The following is an 18,235-nucleotide window of genomic DNA, read 5'->3' as shown; positions in this document are numbered from 1 at the left end:
CTGGGTTCAGCGGTGCCGGCGTTCGTAACAAACAGCAAAAACCAGAGGGAGCAAAGTGCTACTTGGATCCCAGTCCCTCGTCCCCAGCACTCCCCATGCAACCTGATCTGATTGGAGACTGCAAAGTGGATCAGGAAGGGATCTGTTGAGTTAAAGGGAAGCCATCCCCACCTGAGGCAGAGGTGGGATTTCCCCTTGCGGCTGGGTTCGAAGGGCGGCTTGCGGTTCTTCCTCCAGCTGGGCGAGCCTTCAAAACACAGGCCGGGTGACAGGCAGAGGGTGCTCCTCTTTACTCCGAAGACAGCAGACGAGGCTGGAGTAGTTCAAAGGCGGATATGGCGGCGGGGAGAGATGCTTTATTTGATGCAGAAGGACCTCGTTTTCTCCGTTGTCTTCAGATGGGTCTGAGGAGCTCTGATGTCTTTGTCTTGGTCCAGCCGATTGCACGTGCTCTGGGAGCCTTCGAGCCTGTTGGCGTGCCTCTGGGTGAGAAATGGTTTCAGGGTCCTGCTGCACCTGTGGGACCCCCTCAGTGTTCCCTCTAAGCTGAGCTAGTGTGAGCTAGCTCAAAGTTTTCTAGCCTCCGGCTCACACATTTTTGTCTCAGCTCAGGAAGGGCGGCTCCAGAGCAGACTCATTTGTGCAGCAGCCAAATCGCTCGCTTGCAACTTTAATGCCAGTAGCTCACGAAGTAGAATTTTTGCTCACAAGACTCCACAGCGTAGAGGGAGCATTTACTTGGCCTTCCACCCATAAGACACATGCAGAAGGAAACTCACTCTCTCGGCCTTGGTCCCTTCACATACCCCACCCCGCCCTGGCCGTTTAATGATTACAATTCTACCCAGATGACCCACCCAACAAGGGACTCTTTTATTCTGTTACATTTTGGGAGCAGTCCCCAAGCGGGTAAACTCAAAAGTAAGCCCTGGTCTGTTCGGCAGGGGCTGACTCCCTTGGAAAGTGTTAGAAGAAGAAGAAGAAGAAGAGGAAGAGGAAGAAGAAGAAGAAGAAGAAGAAGAAGAAGAAGAAGAAGAAGAAGAAGAAGAAGAAGAAGAAATTGGATTTATACCCACCCTTCACTACCCAAAGGAGTCTCAGAGCGGCTGACGAACTCTTTTCCCTTCCCCTCCCCACAACAGACACCTTGTGAGGTAGGTGGGCTGAGAGAGCTCTGACAGAAACTGCTCTTTTTCAAGAACAGCTCTTATCAGAACTACGGCTTGCCCAAGGTCATCCAGCAGCTGCAAGTGGAGGAGTGGGGAATCAAACCCTGTGCTCCCAGATTAGAGTCCGTGCACTTAACCACTACACCAAACTGGCTCCAGAAGAAGAAGAAGAAGAAGAAGAGATTGGATTTATACCCCACCCTTCACTATCCAAAGGGGTCTCAGAGTGGCTTACAAAGTCCTTTCCCTCCCCCTCCCTACAACAGACGCCCTGTGAGGTAGGTGGGGTTGAGAGAGCTCTCTCGAGAACTGCCCTTGAGAGAACAGCTCATGTCAGAACTAGGGCTTGCCCAAGGTCATCCAGCCAGGTGCAAGTGGAGGAGTGGGGAATCAAACCCGGCTCTCCCAGATTAGACAACAGACACCCTGTGAGGTAAGGCGGGGCTGAGAGAGCTCTGACAGAAGTGGCTCTTTTTCACGGACAGCTCTTATCAGAACTACGGCTTGCCCAAGTTCATCCATCCAGGTGCAAGTGGAGGAGTGGAGAATCAAACCCAGTTCTTCCAGATACTCACACAAAGCCGGGGGCTGAGCTCAGCCTATAGCCGCCTTGAACTCCGTCGTGGGCATTCTCGCCCGGCCTTTGCTAAGGGAGCCGCTGATCGAAGCCGAAAGCCCGGCGCTGGGCCCTGAGGCCCGCCAGTCGGAAGCCTTGCCAGAGACTGGCTTTTAGCCGTGATGGAGGAGCGGAAGCGCTTGGGGACAAGGACGAATGACTCACCGGTTCCAGGATCCGGCATGCCTCCCCGGTTACTTCAGCTCTGTCTGTTTGCGCACCCAGCCTTGCCATGATATGCATTGTCTTAACAACGGCGCTCCTGCTCCCCACGGGGAAATAAGGAACCGAGTTCTGCCTCTCCCACATCTGCCGTCCCGGCGTGTCCCCCTCCCCTTCGGCTTCCGCCCCCTCCCCGTCAAATCCATCCGGACACCTGCCTCTCTCTCTTAGCTCAGTGGCATTCTGAGGGCTCCCCAGACAGAACGCCGGAGATGCATCGGCTTGTTTCTCCGCACAGCGGTTGCGTCGCGTCAACAGATCGCCCAGAGCGTGTTTTGGGTTGCTGGGCCTGTCGAAGCCGCTTCCCTGATGCGGAGGGCAGCCTTCAGAGGATGTGGAGGATCCCCCAGCACCAAGAATACAGAGCATCCCTTGCCCCAGACTGAGACTTCCTACCTATACCTTGTGGCTAATAGCCACCGATGGACCTCTGCTCTTAACATAAGAACATAAGAGAAGCCAATGTTGGATCAGGCCAATGGCCCATCCAGTCCAACACTCTGTGTCACACAGTGGCCAAAAGAACCAGGGGCCATCAGGAGGTCCAGCAGTGGGGCCAGGACACCAGAAGCCCTCCCACTGTTGCCCCCCCAAGCACCAAGAATACAGAGCATCCTTTGCCCCAGACCGAGAGTTCCTACCTATACCTTGTGGCTAAGAGCCATCGATGAACCTCTGCTCCAGATGCTTATCCAATCCAGAAGAACATAAGAGAAGCCAAAGGCCCATCCAACACTCTGTGTCACACAGTGGCCAAAACCCAGGGGCCATCAGGAGGTCCATCAGTGGGGCCAGAACTCCAGAAGCCCTCCCACTGTGCCCCCCCATGCACCAAGAAGACAGAGCATCCCTTGCCCCAGACCGAGACTTCCTATCTATACCTTCTGGCTAATAGCCACCGATGGACCTCTGCTCCATATACTTATCTAATTCCCTCTTGAAGCCATCCATGCTTGTAGTCGCCACTACCTCCTGTGGCAGTGAGTTCCACGTGTTCATCACTCTTTGAGTGAAGAAGGACTTCCTTTTATCCGTTCTAACCTGACTGCTAGGCAATTGCATGACGTGCCCAGGAGTTTTTGTCTTGTGAGAAAGGGAGAAAGGTCCTTCTTTCTCCACCTGCTCTGTCCCATGCATAGTCTTGTAAACCTCGATCATGTCACCATTCTGGGGAAGTGGGATGGAGTGGTGCTAGATGCCAGGCCAGGGGTCAGCAGAGTCATTGGTTATGTGGGGGGGGGGAGGGAGAGTTGAGCATTCCCATGTTGGCTCACCACTTAGAGCTCCTCCTTGTAACTGCCGCCTTTACTTCCCGGGAAGTGATCTTTATGGCTTCTTTCCTGCCGCTTTTACTAGGAATAACGACAAGAGAGATTATTTCTTCCCAAATGCCACCCCGCCCCGTAAACGCCACGCAGTATATTACTGGCCTCTCTCCTGTGGCATTTAATGCTGGGCGGCTTCTCTCAGGAGGAACTACGATGATGATTATTTCCAGGGGTGGGGAGAAAGTGACATTTGGTAATTATGCAAGATCTCCTGAACCATAAAAAACCCCAAACAAACCGCTGGAACAACAGGGGCTCTCGTGGGTTCCTGACGGAGATCTCCTCTGTCTTCCGATTCCACTGTCTGTCTCAGCCAATTCTTCTGGATACTTTCTTAAACGGCAGGAAGCAAGATTTAGGTTAAATGTCAGGCAGAATTTATCTCCACTGAAACAGTCAGGCAATTGGAGAAATATTAGAGATAATGGGAAATATCTCTGTTCCTATGATGGTTTTTTTTGTCATTTGCATAGATTAATGGATAGAGATGCCACGGGGTGTATAAAACAGAGATGGAGTCTGCAGGAGGAATTAAGTCCTGAAGGTCGATTTTCTGGTCTGGGGCATTTGTATGGAAAATTCAGCAGCCTAATGAACTTTTCAGGGAATTCTGACTGCAAGTTGCACCTTTCAGTGTTATCCCTTGAAGTGAAGACCTAGGGCACTTCGGGAAATGCGTGCTTCACTAATGGAGGGTTGCAGTGCATTATGGACTTTGTAGTCTTTAAGCATTGCAATTGCCACTTTCAATGTAACACCTGGGTTGCTTGCCAAATGATGAAAGCCTGGATATTTTTGAATGGAAGGGTTGTGATGTCACATGAGTAATGAGGATGTGCTGTGTTTCACAAAAGGGCATATTGTGAAGCTGTGTCTGGCTCCTGTGTCAGTCAGAGTCCATGCCCATCAACAGCAAAAACAATTTCCATAGTATCCAGATGAGTGGTTCTCACTAGTTTGGTGCGGTGATTAAGAGCGACAGACTCTAATCTGGGAGAACTGGGTTTGATTCCTCCACATGCAGCCAGCTTGGTGACCTTGGGTCAGTCACAAGTTCTCTCGGAGCTGTTCTGTCAGGAGCAGTTCTGTCAAGAGCTCTCTCAGCCCCACCTACCTCACAGGGGGTGTCTGTTGTGGGGAGGGGAAGGGAAAGGAGATTGTGAGCCGTTCTGAGATTTAGTGAAGGGCGGGGTATAAATCCAATCCCTTCTTCTCTTCTCTTGAGTGGGTGGTGGTGGTAGAAAGTGCTCTCAAATCACAGCCGACTTCTGGCAGCCCTGGAGGGTTTTCAAGACAAGAGACATTCTGAGGTGGTTTTGCCTTCTCCTGCCTCTGCATAGCAACCCTGGGCTTCCTTGGTGGTCTCCCATCCAAATACTAGCCAGGGCTGACTCTGCTTAGTTTCTGAGATCTGATGTGCTTGGGCCAGATTGGGCCATCTAGCTCAGGGGATAAGAACGTAAGAACAGCCCTGCTGGATCAGACCAGTGAGGGTCCATCTAATCCAGCATCCTGTTTCGCACAGTGGCCCCAACCAGTTCCTCTGGAGGTCCAACAACAGGGCAGAGAGGCGAAGGCCTTCCCCTGATAAAAACATCAGAAGAGCCCTGCTGGGTCAGACCAGTGAGGGTCCATCTAGTCCAGCCTCCCGTCTCACACAGGGGCCAACCAGTTCCTCTGGAGGGCCAACAAAAGGGCAGAGAGGCCGAGGCCTTTATTAGAACATCAGAAGAGCCCTGCTGGATCAGACCAGTGGTCCATCTAGTCCAGCATCCTGTCTCACACAGGGGCCAACCAGTTCCTCTGGAGAATCAACAACAGGGCAGAGAGGCTGAGGCCACATATAGAGGGGAAAACATACAGAAGGTGATGGTGGTGATGGTGACGACGACGACTTTGTTTCATAAAGTGATGTCTTCGATGCAGAGTTTATCCCCTCCCCCCCAGCATGCCCAAGCATCCCCAGCTAGCACGTGTGATATCCAGTGCATGTTTTGGTGTTGGGACGTGCATAAAGAGAGGCTCGGATTGGTCCCAGCGTACCAAACACTTAATTTTATTCTCCTAATTAAAGTGCTTTGCTTGCTTAATGAGCGGGATAATACTTTTCCGAGCTATATGTGTAATAAAAAAAAGAACAATAACGAAAAGTTATTTTTTTTGTGTGTAAATTAAGCCCAAAATATCTTGAGTTAAAATTAAGAAGAAAGTTTCCTTCAGGGGGCTGTTGGAGATTAATGAAACCGTGATGGATGCGTCTTGATCCACTGCTTGTCCGCAGGATGGAGACGGGGGCACTGATCTAGTTTGGAACTTCCCTGCCTGCCTGGCATCCGTATTCAGCTTGCGGGCAGGGATGAGTCCGTGGGTGGGGAAGAAAGAACCACACCCCTGGTTTACCTAGAATCATAGAAATCACAGATCTGGAAGGTACCTCCAAGGTCATCTAGTCCACCCTCCTGCTCAATTCAGGAAATTCACAAATACCTTCCCCTCCACACCCCCAGTGACCCCTGTTCCCCACCCAGAAGATGACAAAAAACCTCCAGGATTGCTTCCTGACCCCAAAGTGGTGATCGGCATTTCCCTGGGCGTGTAAGAAAAGGGCCACGAGAACTAAGCCCTGAGGCAACCCTTCCTGCTCTACCTCTCCTGATCTGCCTCAGTTCACAGGATCAGCATCGCTGTCAGATGGCCATCAAGCCTCTGTTTGAAAACCTCCAAAGGAGGAGAGCCCACCACCTCCCGAGGAAGCCTGTTCCACTGAGGAACCGCTCTGTCAGGAAGTTCTTCCTAATGTTCTGATTTAATTTCAACCCGTTGGTTCTGGTTGAAAGAATGAGGAATATTGCTTCTTTTAAAAATAAACTTTAGGCCTGAGAGGATGAGTTGAGCAAACTTTGAGCTTCTGGGCACCTTAGATTGCATCGGAGATAAGAACATAAGAACATAGGAACATAAGAGAAGCCAATGTTGGATCAGGCCAGTGGCCCATCCGGTCCAACACTCTGTCATACATTGGCCAAAAATATCAGGTGCTCTCAGGAGGTCCAGCAGTGGGGGCAGGACACTAGGAGCCCTCACACTATTGACCCACCCCTCCAAGAACCAAGAATACAGAGCATCCCTTGCCCCAACCTGAGAGTTCCTATTTGTACCTTGTGGCTAATAACCCCACTGATGGACCTCTGCTCTCAATGTAAGAACATAAGAGAAGCCAGTGTTGGATCAGGCCAATGGCCCATCCAGTCCAACACTCTGTGTCACACAGTGACCAGAAATACCAGGTGCCCTCAGGAGGTCCAGCAGTGGGGCCAGAACTCCAGAAGCCCTCCCACTGTTGCCCCCCCCAGCACCAAGAAGACAGAGCATCCCTTGCCCCAGAACGAGAGTTCCTATGTATACCTTGTGGCTAATAGCCCCTGATGGACCTCTGCCTCAACAACATAAGAACATAAAAGAAGCCAGTTTTGGATCAGGCCAATGGCCCATCCAGTCCAACACTCTGTGTCACACAGTGACCAGAAATACCAGGTGCCCTCAGGAGGTCCAGCAGTGGGGCCAGAACTCCAGAAGCCCTCCCACTGTTGCCCCCCCCAGCACCAAGAAGACAGAGCATCCCTTGCCCCAGACCCTATCGATACCTTGTGGCGAATAGCCACTGATGGACTTCAGCTCCAGATAGAACAGGAGCAGCATGTGAAAGACTAGACAGACGTATCCCAGAGCTAACTTCCATGAGTCAGAGCAGACTTCCCCAGCTGAAAGGATTCCAAGACTGCTGGATTGTTCCAGTCACTGATCCTGACAGACTCTGTCTGTTAGTGATGATGGTCCTGGATGCAAATTCTAGTGTCAGGTCATGGCCATTCAGGCAGTGTTCCCACTGACCTTATAATGTATTTAGGCCCTGTTCACACAGAGGATTTGCCATGCTAAAGGCATGAATCTCAGGCTAATAAAGGCTTTTAATCAATCAGTCAATTATAACCGTGCGTGCAGCACAATTGGCTTTTTGCACATGTGCATCCTGACACCGCCCGATCGACATCTACTACCCCCCCGTCCTTGTTGCGTAAGTGCTCTGCTCAGCAGGCAGCTGTTTAAATAGACAATTAGATCAATTCCAAGTCATATAAATCAGTCATCAATGAATGCCATGTTTTAATAAACGCATGCCCTTCGGTGTGCCTCTAAGTAGCCCCCAGTGACGCAAATGGCTGCCGGCCAGTTTGAATTGGCAGCGTCTTTGCATATCCTTAGTTTTGCAAAAACCGATGGGGGTGGGTGGGTCATGGCTGAGAGGCAGAGCTCAGCCTACGGCAGGTCCCAGGACCCATCCCAGCTGCCTCCAGTTAGAAGGAGAAAGTAGGTCATGATGTGAAAAGCGTCCACCTGGATCCTCGAAGACGCGTTGCCAGCAGTGTTCCCTCTAAGCTGAGTTAATGTGAGCTGGCTCACAGTTTTTCAGCCTCCGGCTCCCTCATTTTTGTCTCAGCTCAGCATGGCTCTAGAGCAAACTAATTTACGCAGGATGGCTCCAGAGCAAACTAATTTATGCAGGAGCCAAATCGCTCGCTCGCAACTTTCATGCCAGGAGCTCACAAAGTAGAATTTTTGCTCACGGGACTCCTCAGCTTAGAGGGAGTGTTGGCTGCCAGCCCGAGTAGACAGGACTGACTGGGATAGACCCATTTTCTGATCCCCAGGGATGCTTTCGGACACGCCCAGGGAAATGCCCATCACCACTCTGGGGTCGGACAGCAATTTTTCTCCAGGCCAGTTTGGCTGGAGATTTTGGAGGTTTTTCGTCATCTTCTAGGCATGGAGTAGGGGTCATTGAGAGTGTGTATAGGGGGGTATTTGTGACTTTCCTGCATTGTGCAGGGGGTTGGACTAGATGACCCTGGACTAGATGACCTTCCAACTCTATGATTCTATGATTTTGGCTGTTGGGTTGGGAACTACCTGGAGATATAGGGGGTGGAGCTTGGTGAGGACAAGGTTTGGGGACGGGGGGGTTTAATTGGTATATAATTCCAATAATATACTATCCTCCAAAGTAGCCATTTTCATCAGGGAAACTGATCTCTGTTGCCTGGAGAGTAATTGTATGTCTGGGGGGAGGGTCTCCAGGCCCCACCTGGAGGGTGGCAACTCTACTCTGTGGGAGTCACCACCTTGTGTGTGTTCAAAGGGGTCTGGTGTCGCTCCGCTTGTGAGTTGCCCGGGGCACTGTGCTGGCTGTTGAAAGAATTCTAGCTAATAAGCCTGGCCCAGTTTGGTGTAGCGGTTAAGAGCGCAGACTCTAATCTGGGAGAACCGTGTTTGATTCCCCACTCATAAGAACATCAGAGAAGCTAGTGTTGGATCAGGCCAGTGGCCCATCCAGTCCAACACTCTGTGTCACACAGTGGCCAAAAATACCAGGGGCCATCAGGAGGTCCAGCAGTGGGGCCAGGACACTAGAAGCCCTCCCACTGCTGCCTCCCCCCCCCCCGCAAGCACCAAGGATACCGAGCATCCCTTGCCCCAGCCTGAGAGTTCCTATCTATACCTTGTGGGTCATAGCCACTGATGGACCTCTGCTCCAGATGTTCATCCAGTTTCCTCTTGAAGCCGTCCATGCTTGTAGCTGCCACCACCTCCTGTGGCAGTGAATTCCACGTGTTCATCACTCTTTGGGTGAAGAAGGACTTCCTTTTATCCGTTCTAACCCGACTGCTCAGCAATTTCATTGAGTGCCCACTTTGCACTTGGCCACATCATAGAATCATAGAACATTAGAGATGGAAGGGAGCTTGCAGGTCATCTAGTCCAACCCCCTGCACTCTACAGGAGCACAGCCGAAAGACTTTGCACTTGGCCACATTGAACCCCATTTGCCACATTGACGCCCACTCGCCCATCCTCGACAGATCCCTTTGAAGTGCCTCACAATCCTCACTGGTTTTCACCACCCTGAACAACTTCGTATCATCTGCAAATTTAGCCGCTTCACTGCTTACTCCCAACTCCAAATCATTAATGGAGTGCCTCACTCCTCCACATGAAACCAGCTGGGTGACCTTGGGTCAGTCACAAGTTCTTTCAGAGCTGCTCTCTCAAGGGCAGTCTTCGAAAGAGCTCTCTCAGCCCCACCTACCTCACAGGGTGTCTGTTGTGGGGAGGGGAAGGGAAAGGAGTCTGTCAGCCGCTCTGAGACTCCTTCAAGTAGTGAAGGGTGGGGTATAAATCCAATCTCCTTTTCTCTTCTTCAGCGTAACTATTCTGTTCAGGTCCCTCAGGCTGGTGCCTTTGTAGAAATACAGAGCTCTGTTTCTCTTCTACAAACCTGGGTTTCCCGCCCTTGCAATCCCATACAGAAAGCGGATGCTGTGTAGAAAGCAGTGCAAGCTAACCCCTGAATTGTGTGTGTGCTCGTGTGGAGGGAGGGGGGGGGGAGATCGTGTCCGTGCCGCCTGCTCCTCACGTGGCCTTGCCCCTCCCGCCTCGACCCCCAGTCCCAAATAAACCATGTCTGAGAAGCGTCTGCTTGGCGGGGGGTGGGGTGGGGAGCCCACGGACGGGAGCTCTTCGCTGACCAGCTTTTCTTTCTGTTTGGTTTGGCAGCCCCGCCCACGGTGAGGATCATCCACTCGGGCCTGGCCTGCAACATCGAGGAGGAGCGCTACTCCGAGCGAGTGTACACCATCCGCGAAGGGGAGACGCTGGAGCTGACGTGCCTGGTGACCGGCCACCCGCGGCCACAGGTGAGCCTCCTGCCGTGGTGGGTGTGGTTCAGAAGCCATCCCCTCCGAGCGACCTGCGTGTCTCTGCAGCTCCTCCGCGCAAGAGGGAGGGGAGAGAACTTGCAGGGGAGAGAACTCACGGGAGCCCCCGCTCACACCCAGAGACGGTGTTGGCCATGTTTATTACTTCCACATTCAGAGGCAGCAAACCTCTGTCCCAGGGCCTGGAGACAACATATGGGGAAGGCCTTGGCCTCTGTGCCCTGTTGTTGGCCCTCCAGAGGAACTGGTTGGCCACTGTGTGAGACGGGAGGCTGGACTAGGTGGACCCTCACTGGACTGATCCAGCAGGGCTCTTCTGATGTTGTAATGAAGGCCTTGGCCTCTGTGCCCTGTTGTTGGCCCTCCAGAGGAACTGGTTGGCCACTGTGTGAGACGGGAGGCTGGACTAGGTGGACCCTCACTGGACTGATCCAGCAGGGCTCTTCTGATGTTGTAATGAAGGCCTTGGCCTCTGTGCCCTGTTGTTGGCCCTCCAGAGGAACTGGTTGGCCACTGTGTGAGACGGGAGGCTGGACTAGGTGGACCCTCACTGGACTGATCCAGCAGGGCTCTTCTGATGTTGTAATGAAGGCCTTGGCCTCTGTGCCCTGTTGTTGGCCCACCAGAGGAACTGGTTGGCCACATTGTGAGACAGGAGGCTGGACTAGGTGGACCCTCACTGGACTGATTCAGCAGGGCTCTTCTGATGTTCTTATGAAGTCCTCGGCCTCTCTGCCCTGTTGTCGACCCTCCAAAGGAACTGGTTGCCCACTGTGTGAGACAGGATGCTGGACTAGATGGAACCTCACTAGTCTGATCCAGCAGGGCTCTGCTTATGTTCTTATAGATAGATTCCTGGAGAATAAGTCTATCAGTGGCTACTAGCCATGATGACTGAGGGGAACCTCCACATTCAGAGGCACTAATCCTCTGAATCCCAGAGCCAGGAGGCAACATCAGGCAGAGGCCTCTGTGTCCTGTAGGCCCTACAGAGGACCTGGTTAGCCACCATGTGAGACGGGAGGCTGGACTAGAGGGACCCTCCCTGGTCTGATCCAGCGGGGCTCTTCTGACATTCTTCTCAGGGGAAGGCCTCGGCCTCTGTGCCCTGTTGTTGGCCCTCCAGAGGAACTGGTCGGCCACTGCATGAGATGGGAGGCTGGACTAGATGGACCCTCACTGGTCTGATCCAGCAGGGCTCTTATTAAGGGAAGGCCTCGGCCTCTGTGCCCTGTTGTTGGCCCTCCAGAGGAACTGGTTGGCCCCCGTGTGAGGTGAGATGCTGGACTAGATGGACCCTCAGTGGTCTGATCCAGCAGGGCTCTTCTGATGTTCTTAAGCACTGTGGCTGGACTCCCTCAAACAGCCTATTCAGAATAAGGTTGCATTGTGGGGGAAATGGACAGTGGCCTCTTTGTATAGAGAACTTCAAAGCTTTAGTTGGGCGGTATTTATTAAGAGCAGGATCAAAAGTTCATGGATGGAAGTGGAGAATGGCACCAACTTCACTTAGGGCTGCCGGCCCCTGGGGGGACTGATCGTGTGTGTGTGGGGAGGGGGCAGAGACTCACCAGAACAGAACCTTGCAATGTCACAAGATCATTTCCAGTCATGTTACAGGAAGTAACATTGCAACATCATGGGATGCTCTATAATTTCCCCAAACTCAGTGGTTAACAACCATAGAGTTCTGTGGCATCTTAGGGTGTCCTGCAGTACAGTGATGTCATATCCGCTTAGATGGCTGGAAATGATGTCATGATGTGGTAGAATGCCATTCTGGCCCAGGACTGTAGCCAGGATTTTTTAAATGCAGGAGTGGGGGTGTTAAAAAGTCGGGGGGCACTGGAATTTCATGCCCTCCCCCCTGCGTCTCCCTCAAAGTATTTAAAAGGACCCTTTAAATGCTTCAATGGAGAAGCAGGGGCTTGCGCGCCTGCACTCAAACTGCAAATTCGCAGCTTGCAGCGAAGGTGTGCGCGCAGCCTCTGCTCTCTGGTTCTCCCTCAAAGCATTTAAAGTCCTTTTAAACACTTTGAGGTAGAAGTGGGGGGGGGGAATGCACCTGCACACCAAGCTCTACGCTTCCCCCTCAAAGCATTTAAAGTCCCTTTAAATCAGGGGTGTCAAACATGCGGCCCGGGGGCCGGATGAGGCCCCCGGAGGCCTTCTCTTAAGCCCACAGTGTAGCTACAGGCCTGTTCTGGCCCTTCCTCCCCTCCCCTCCCCAACGCACCTGGAGAGGGAGTTATCCTGCCGGCAAAGCAGTAAATCCAAACAGCAGAGAAGCACAGAAGGGAACCCGCACAAAAAAATATGTCTAATTCCTCTTCGCAAAAACAAAAGAGGAATTATATAAATATTGATGTTTAGACTTTTCACTGTTTGAGAAATTTGACTTGGACTATTTCTGAACGTTATTTATGTATTTGGATCATGTGTTCCATTATTTTGTATTTATTTATTTGCTTGTTTAATTTATATCTCACCCTCCCCTCCAAGGCAGGCTCAGGGCGCGGCTAACATAGAGATGCAAAACTATTAAAACAAGGGTCGAATACAATCAGGACGATACAGTATGGGTAAAATTATTTTTGATTTACTGGTTTGCATAGTATACATTGGCCCCAGTCACATGGAGAATTTGCCCCGTGAGAGGGACGGCTTGCCGGCAGATTAAACGGGCGTGATCATACAGCAACATCTGGCAAGCGTGGCGCGCCCGTCTCCAACCCGTAGCTTTGGCCTGACAGGGCTCTTTTTGTAGAAAAAGCCCAGCAGGAACTCATTAGCATAATAGGCCACACCCAACAGCAGAAACTCATTCGCATATTAGGCCACACCTTGACAGCACCACTCATTAGCACATTAGGCCACACCCCCATGTTACCAGAAGTGTGGTCATCCAGCCACACCCACCTTTCCCTTCTTATTCTGTTTACCTTGTTTGTTGTCAAAACCCAGGGCTTTTTTTGGAGCAGGGACTCCTTTGCATGTTGGGCCATACATCCCTAATGTAGCCAATTCTAATGAGTTTCTGCTATTGGGCGTGGCCTATTATGCTAATGAGTTCCTGATGGGCGTGGCCAACTCAGGAGCCAGCCGGAACTCCATTCCTGTGTGTTCCTGCCCAAAAATAGCCCTGGGCCTGAAGAAACGGAGTAAAAAGATACTAGGAACCATGCAGTATCATCCGGAAAACGCGCTGTGCGGGCGGGCGTCTGATCAAGGAAGTACTGGTAGCCTGTCACAGCCAGCGCCCGTCTGCGTCCCACGCATGTGCACAAACGCGGTACTGATGTGTTGCCTCGCTTACTGTGATCGGCTGCCAAAGGCCTGAGCACAGAGCCTCGGGGGAACATCAGATCGCGCCACCGCACTTCATTTTGCTCCGGCTCTAAAAGCCTCACTTCCTCTGCGGATTATCCCACTCGTGTGGCCGGGAACATTGTATATTTTTTAATAAACTACATCACTTATATAAGTTTATTTCATTATATTGTCTGTTGAATGTTTTTTTCATTATTTTTGCACGGGTTTCATTTTTTTTTGTTTAATTAGCAACCAGTAAATGGCAGCCTTCTCTTCCTTGGATTGTCCCATTTAGAACAGGAGTCCCCAGTTTTCTTCAGCCTGTGGACGTTTTTGGAATGCTGACACAGGGCAGTAGACGGGGCCATAAAACGGCCACCAAGGTGGGAGGGGCCAACCACTAAATGGCCACTGCAGAACCACGCCCATAGACAGAGAGGAAGCCCAATAGCAGGGCAGAAGAGAGGCGCCTTTGAAGCAACGCAGTGGCGAAGAGGAGAGCGAGAGAGTGAAACAAGCACTGTGGGGGGTGGCAGCCGTTGCCCAACCGGTCGGATCTCCAGTGGGCAGTCATAAGCAATGTTCCCTCTAAGCTATGGAATCCTATGAGCAAAAATTCTACTTTGTGAGCTACTGGCATTAAAGCTGTGAGCAGGTGATTTGGCTACAGCATCAATTAGTTTCCTCTGGAGCCCTCCTTCCTGAGCTGAGACAAAAAGGTGTGAGCTGGAGGCTAAAAAACTGTGAGCCAGCTCACACTAACTCAGCTTAGAGGGAACACTGGTCATAAGCCCTGCTGCGGGGCAAGCGCACCCCCTCGTCCCACCCGCTTTCTAAAACACACTTGGTGGGCACCAGAAAAGATGTCAGGGGGTGCCATAGAGCCCGTGGGCACCGTTTTGGGGAGCCCTGATTTAAGGTTCGGGGGGGTCAGGAGGACTCATTGCAGACTTCTCAGGACGGATTCTGGCCTACTCTGTTTGCATGCCAGGAACACTGATACTTGAAAGCGTTCAGATATGAAAACCGCCCTCACCTCCTTGGCCAGTCCCAGGAGGGGTTTCACGGCACACCTTTCCCTCCGGTTGGAGCCCGACCTCAGCGCATTCCTTCCTTGGGGCCCGAAAGTCGAGGGCGCCGTCTGGAAGGGAGCGTGGGCTGAGGGGTCTGTTTCGACATCAAGGAGAGGCGGGAAGGAGCCCGGGCCTTTGTTTTATTAACTGGGCTATAATTGGAGATCTTGTTCGACACGAAAACGGAGAAGATAAAATTGATTTTTCTCTTTTGTAAGCGTATATTCCGCCTGAAAGAAGCGGTTCTCAGACTGTAAAGGACAATCTGAATGTCAGACTGCAGAATCGGACCTCATTAACACATTCGCTAGCGTTTCTCGGGGGCAAAGTCATTCTTCCCTGGCCGGCTGGCTACACAGGGGGGCCGCCGGGTGGTTTTCCTGTTAGGAGTTTTATGTCACTTGCCGGTGTGATTCCGTGTGATGCTCTCTTGTCCTGAGTGAAGTTAAAAGCCTTGGGGTTATTCTGGACCCAGCGTTGTTGCTGGAGAAGTGAGTGAATGCAGCCACAAAAAAGAGAGGCATTCTTCCAACTCAGCCTAACACGAAAGATGGTCCCTTAGCTCCATATGGACGATCTGGTCTAGCGTTGACAAGTCCCTCCTGGAAACCGGTGGGGGACAGGGGACTTACCGGGAGCAGCAGGGAGTCCCATCTGACAGACAGTGATGTGTCCACGTCACCGCCCATGTGACCCGGAAGTGATGTCATCACATCCGGGATGCTGGAGTGACACTCTGGCATTTGGTCAAGTTGGCTTCTGCCATAGAGGTATGGCTCAAATACCAGAGTGTCACCCCAGTGCCTCAGATATGATGACACTACTTCTGGGTCACTCTAGGCAGGATTTGAAGGGCTGTCACTTGGAGGAGGGCAGGGAGCTGTTCCTGTTTGGCAGCAGAGGAGAGGACTCGCAAGAATGAGTTTGAATTAAGGGGGGGAAATGTACCGGCTGGATCTTAGGAAGAACTTTTTGACAGTCAGAGTTGTTCAACAGTGGAATCAGCTGCCTCTGGAGGCGGTGAGCTCCCCCTCCCTGCCATTCTTTAAGCAGCCCAGACTAAAGTGGAGAATCCAGTCCAAAGCAATGTTCCCTCTAAGCTATGGAGTCCTGTGAGCAAAAATTCTACTCTGTGAGCTACTGGCATTAAAGCTGTGAGCAGGTGATTTGGCTACAGCATCAATTAGTTTCCTCTGGAGCCCTCCTTCCTGAGCTGAGACAAAAAGGTGTGAGCCGGAGGCTAAAACACTCTGAGCTAGCTCACACTAACTCAGCTTAGAGGGAACACTGGTCCAAAGCTGGCTAAATATGTAATGCGCAGACTGGCATCAAAGATGCTAGATATATTCCATCATCATGTCAGTATATTATTAATCTCAAAGTGAAACTGTAGATGACATTATTGTAACAGTAAATACAATTAATAAACATTCATGAAGTAATTGTGATTATAAGAATACATGAAGTTATTTTGATCGTTCTAAAGGGATTGCTGACGAGAACCTCCGGATTAAGTTCCATTTCATCTCTTCGTCTGAACAAACCTCCAGTATAAAACAATTTACACACATCAACATGAATATGTTTTTCAGAGTTTTTTTTCTAATTTTGTACAAGATTTCTTTACAAATTTTTTTTTACTTGAAGATGTTTGCATGACACACAGAAATTGTGGCTAGGAAAATAATAGGACTGTTTGAAACCCTTATTGAAGGTATTTAACCATGGATCTTTTTTCGGTAAAAAATGAAACGGAACTTAATCCGGAGGTTCTCGTCAGCAATCACTTTGGAACGATCAAAATAACTTCATGTATTCCTATAATCATGAATGTTTATTAATTGTATTTACTGTTACAATAATGTCATTTACAGTTTCACTTTGAGATTAATACTATACTGACATGATGACAGAAGAAGAAGAAGAAGAAGAAGAAGAAGAAGAAGAAGAAGAAGAAGAAGAAGAAGAAGAAGAAGAAGAAGAAGAAGAAGAAGAAGAAGAAGACGCGCACTTAACCACTACACCAAACAAATCTTTGATGCCAGTCTGTTCATTACATTCTTCAAGCAGCGGCTGGACAAACACTTGTCAGGGATGCTCTCTGCTGATCCTGCATCAAGCAGGGGGGGGGGGGTTGGACTAGAAGGCCTTTAGGGAAGCTGGAAGCTCTGTGATTCTGTGAACGTCATGTGTGTTTAGGGAGGGGCCGTGGCTCAGTGGCAGAGCCTCTGCTTGGCATGCAGAAGGTCCCAGGTTCAATCCCCGACATCTCCAGTTTAAAAAGGACCAGGTGCTGTGAAAGACCTCTGCCTGAGACTCTGGGGAGCGGCTGCCAGTCTGAGTAGACGAGACTGACATTGATGGGCTGATTCAGTAGAAGGCAGCTTCACAAATGTTCATTGTCCTGCAGTGGCATCCTGGACTTCTTTCTTCCTTGGTAGCCATAGTAGCATAGATGGGCCGACTTCCGCCCTCGGTGCCTCTGGACTCTGTGTTTTCAGTGTTCTGCAGGCAGTTAATTATACCTGCCTCTTTGCTGAGCACTGAGGTGGACGGTGCTAACAAGGTTTGTGTGCCGTTATTCTTCAAAGACCATTAGGGAGGTTGTCTTTTATAGATTTCATTTTTATTACATGTGCTGCTAATGAAGGCATAATACGATTATGATGGACCAGGTCCAAGGGAAATTGTTGTCAATCGGGTTTGGCCTGGAATAATAAATTGCCTTTGCATTGAACGGTCGGTTTGGGGGGTGAAGGGAAAAAGGAAAAATAGGGGGGGGGGAACCTTTTTTTAAAGCATCTGAAATAAGGTCTGGTTATAAGTGGAAGAAGGGAATGAGATTTAACAGGAGCAATTCACTTTGTAGGATATACTCAGATAATTGTGTTATCTAAGCGGGAACTCAAGCAAAAAAAATAAAAGGACAAAAATATATGGGGCGTTTTCACACAGAGATTTGCAGGGGGGGGGAATGTTTTTAACAAATTAGCTTCATCCTCCCCTCCTGGAATGCTGCATAAATTCATTTCATATTTTTTTGGTACACCGGCCGTTGTTTTGATTGATGATTCTCCTTCCTGCAGAAGTTGGGGAAGGGAAAGCTAAAAGGGTGTGGCAGTTCTCTCCTGAATTGAGCATTTCAGCTCTTCTAAGACTGGGACTTAAGGAATTCCCAGGTCAAGGTGAGATCTGCACAGTAAAGCTGCAGCAGACCAGAGTTAGCCTCTTCCCACTATCTGTCTGTTGTTAACCCTACTAGCTTTATTAAACAACTAGAAATAAGGCCCGTTGTGGAAATAAATACAACGGGATCTAGAAAGAGGCTCTGGGAGAGTGCGCTGGCTTTGGGCAAACAGTGTCAATTTGCTGTGGCGACCTCAGCAGGGTATAATGACAGAGTCCACTGTTTTCTCCAGAGGGACTGATCTGTGCTACCTGAAGAGCAGTTGTAATTTTGAGTGCTCTCTAGGCCTCACCTGGAGAGTGGCAACAATTGTTACCCAGGCTCCACCCCTCAAATCTCCAGGAATTTCCATACCTAAAGCTGGCAACTTTATCTCCTCCCCTCTCAGCAGCCTCTTTCTAGGCAAAATTCTGTCTTTCTCATTAGCGGGGAGCAAAGCAGTGTACCTCATTCTCTTCGGCTTTGCGATCTGTACAGCAACACTGTAAGGTAGGTTAGGCAGAAAAGTCTGTGGCTGGTCCGAAATCACCCAGGCAGCTTCCATAGGGATGCTCC

At 50.5% G+C, this 18,235-nt stretch overlaps 1 protein-coding gene across 1 annotated transcript in view; it reads left to right on the top strand.

The window, feature by feature from the left end:
* Positions 1 to 335: 335 nt before the first annotated feature.
* MDGA2 (MAM domain containing glycosylphosphatidylinositol anchor 2) overlaps positions 336 to 18,235 on the top strand; it is a 407,262-nt gene continuing 389,362 nt past the window's right edge. The window contains exons 1-2 of the mRNA XM_015418765.1: positions 336 to 486; positions 9,948 to 10,087. Coding sequence (XP_015274251.1) covers positions 336 to 486; positions 9,948 to 10,087 — 291 coding nt within the window. The remainder of the gene's footprint in view (positions 487 to 9,947; positions 10,088 to 18,235) is intronic.

Source organism: Gekko japonicus, unplaced genomic scaffold, assembly GCF_001447785.1.
Source record: "Gekko japonicus isolate JY-2015 unplaced genomic scaffold, Gekko_japonicus_V1.1 scaffold929, whole genome shotgun sequence".
Lineage (NCBI taxonomy): Eukaryota > Metazoa > Chordata > Lepidosauria > Squamata > Gekkonidae > Gekko > Gekko japonicus.
This window is presented reverse-complemented; position numbering and strand designations above follow the sequence as displayed.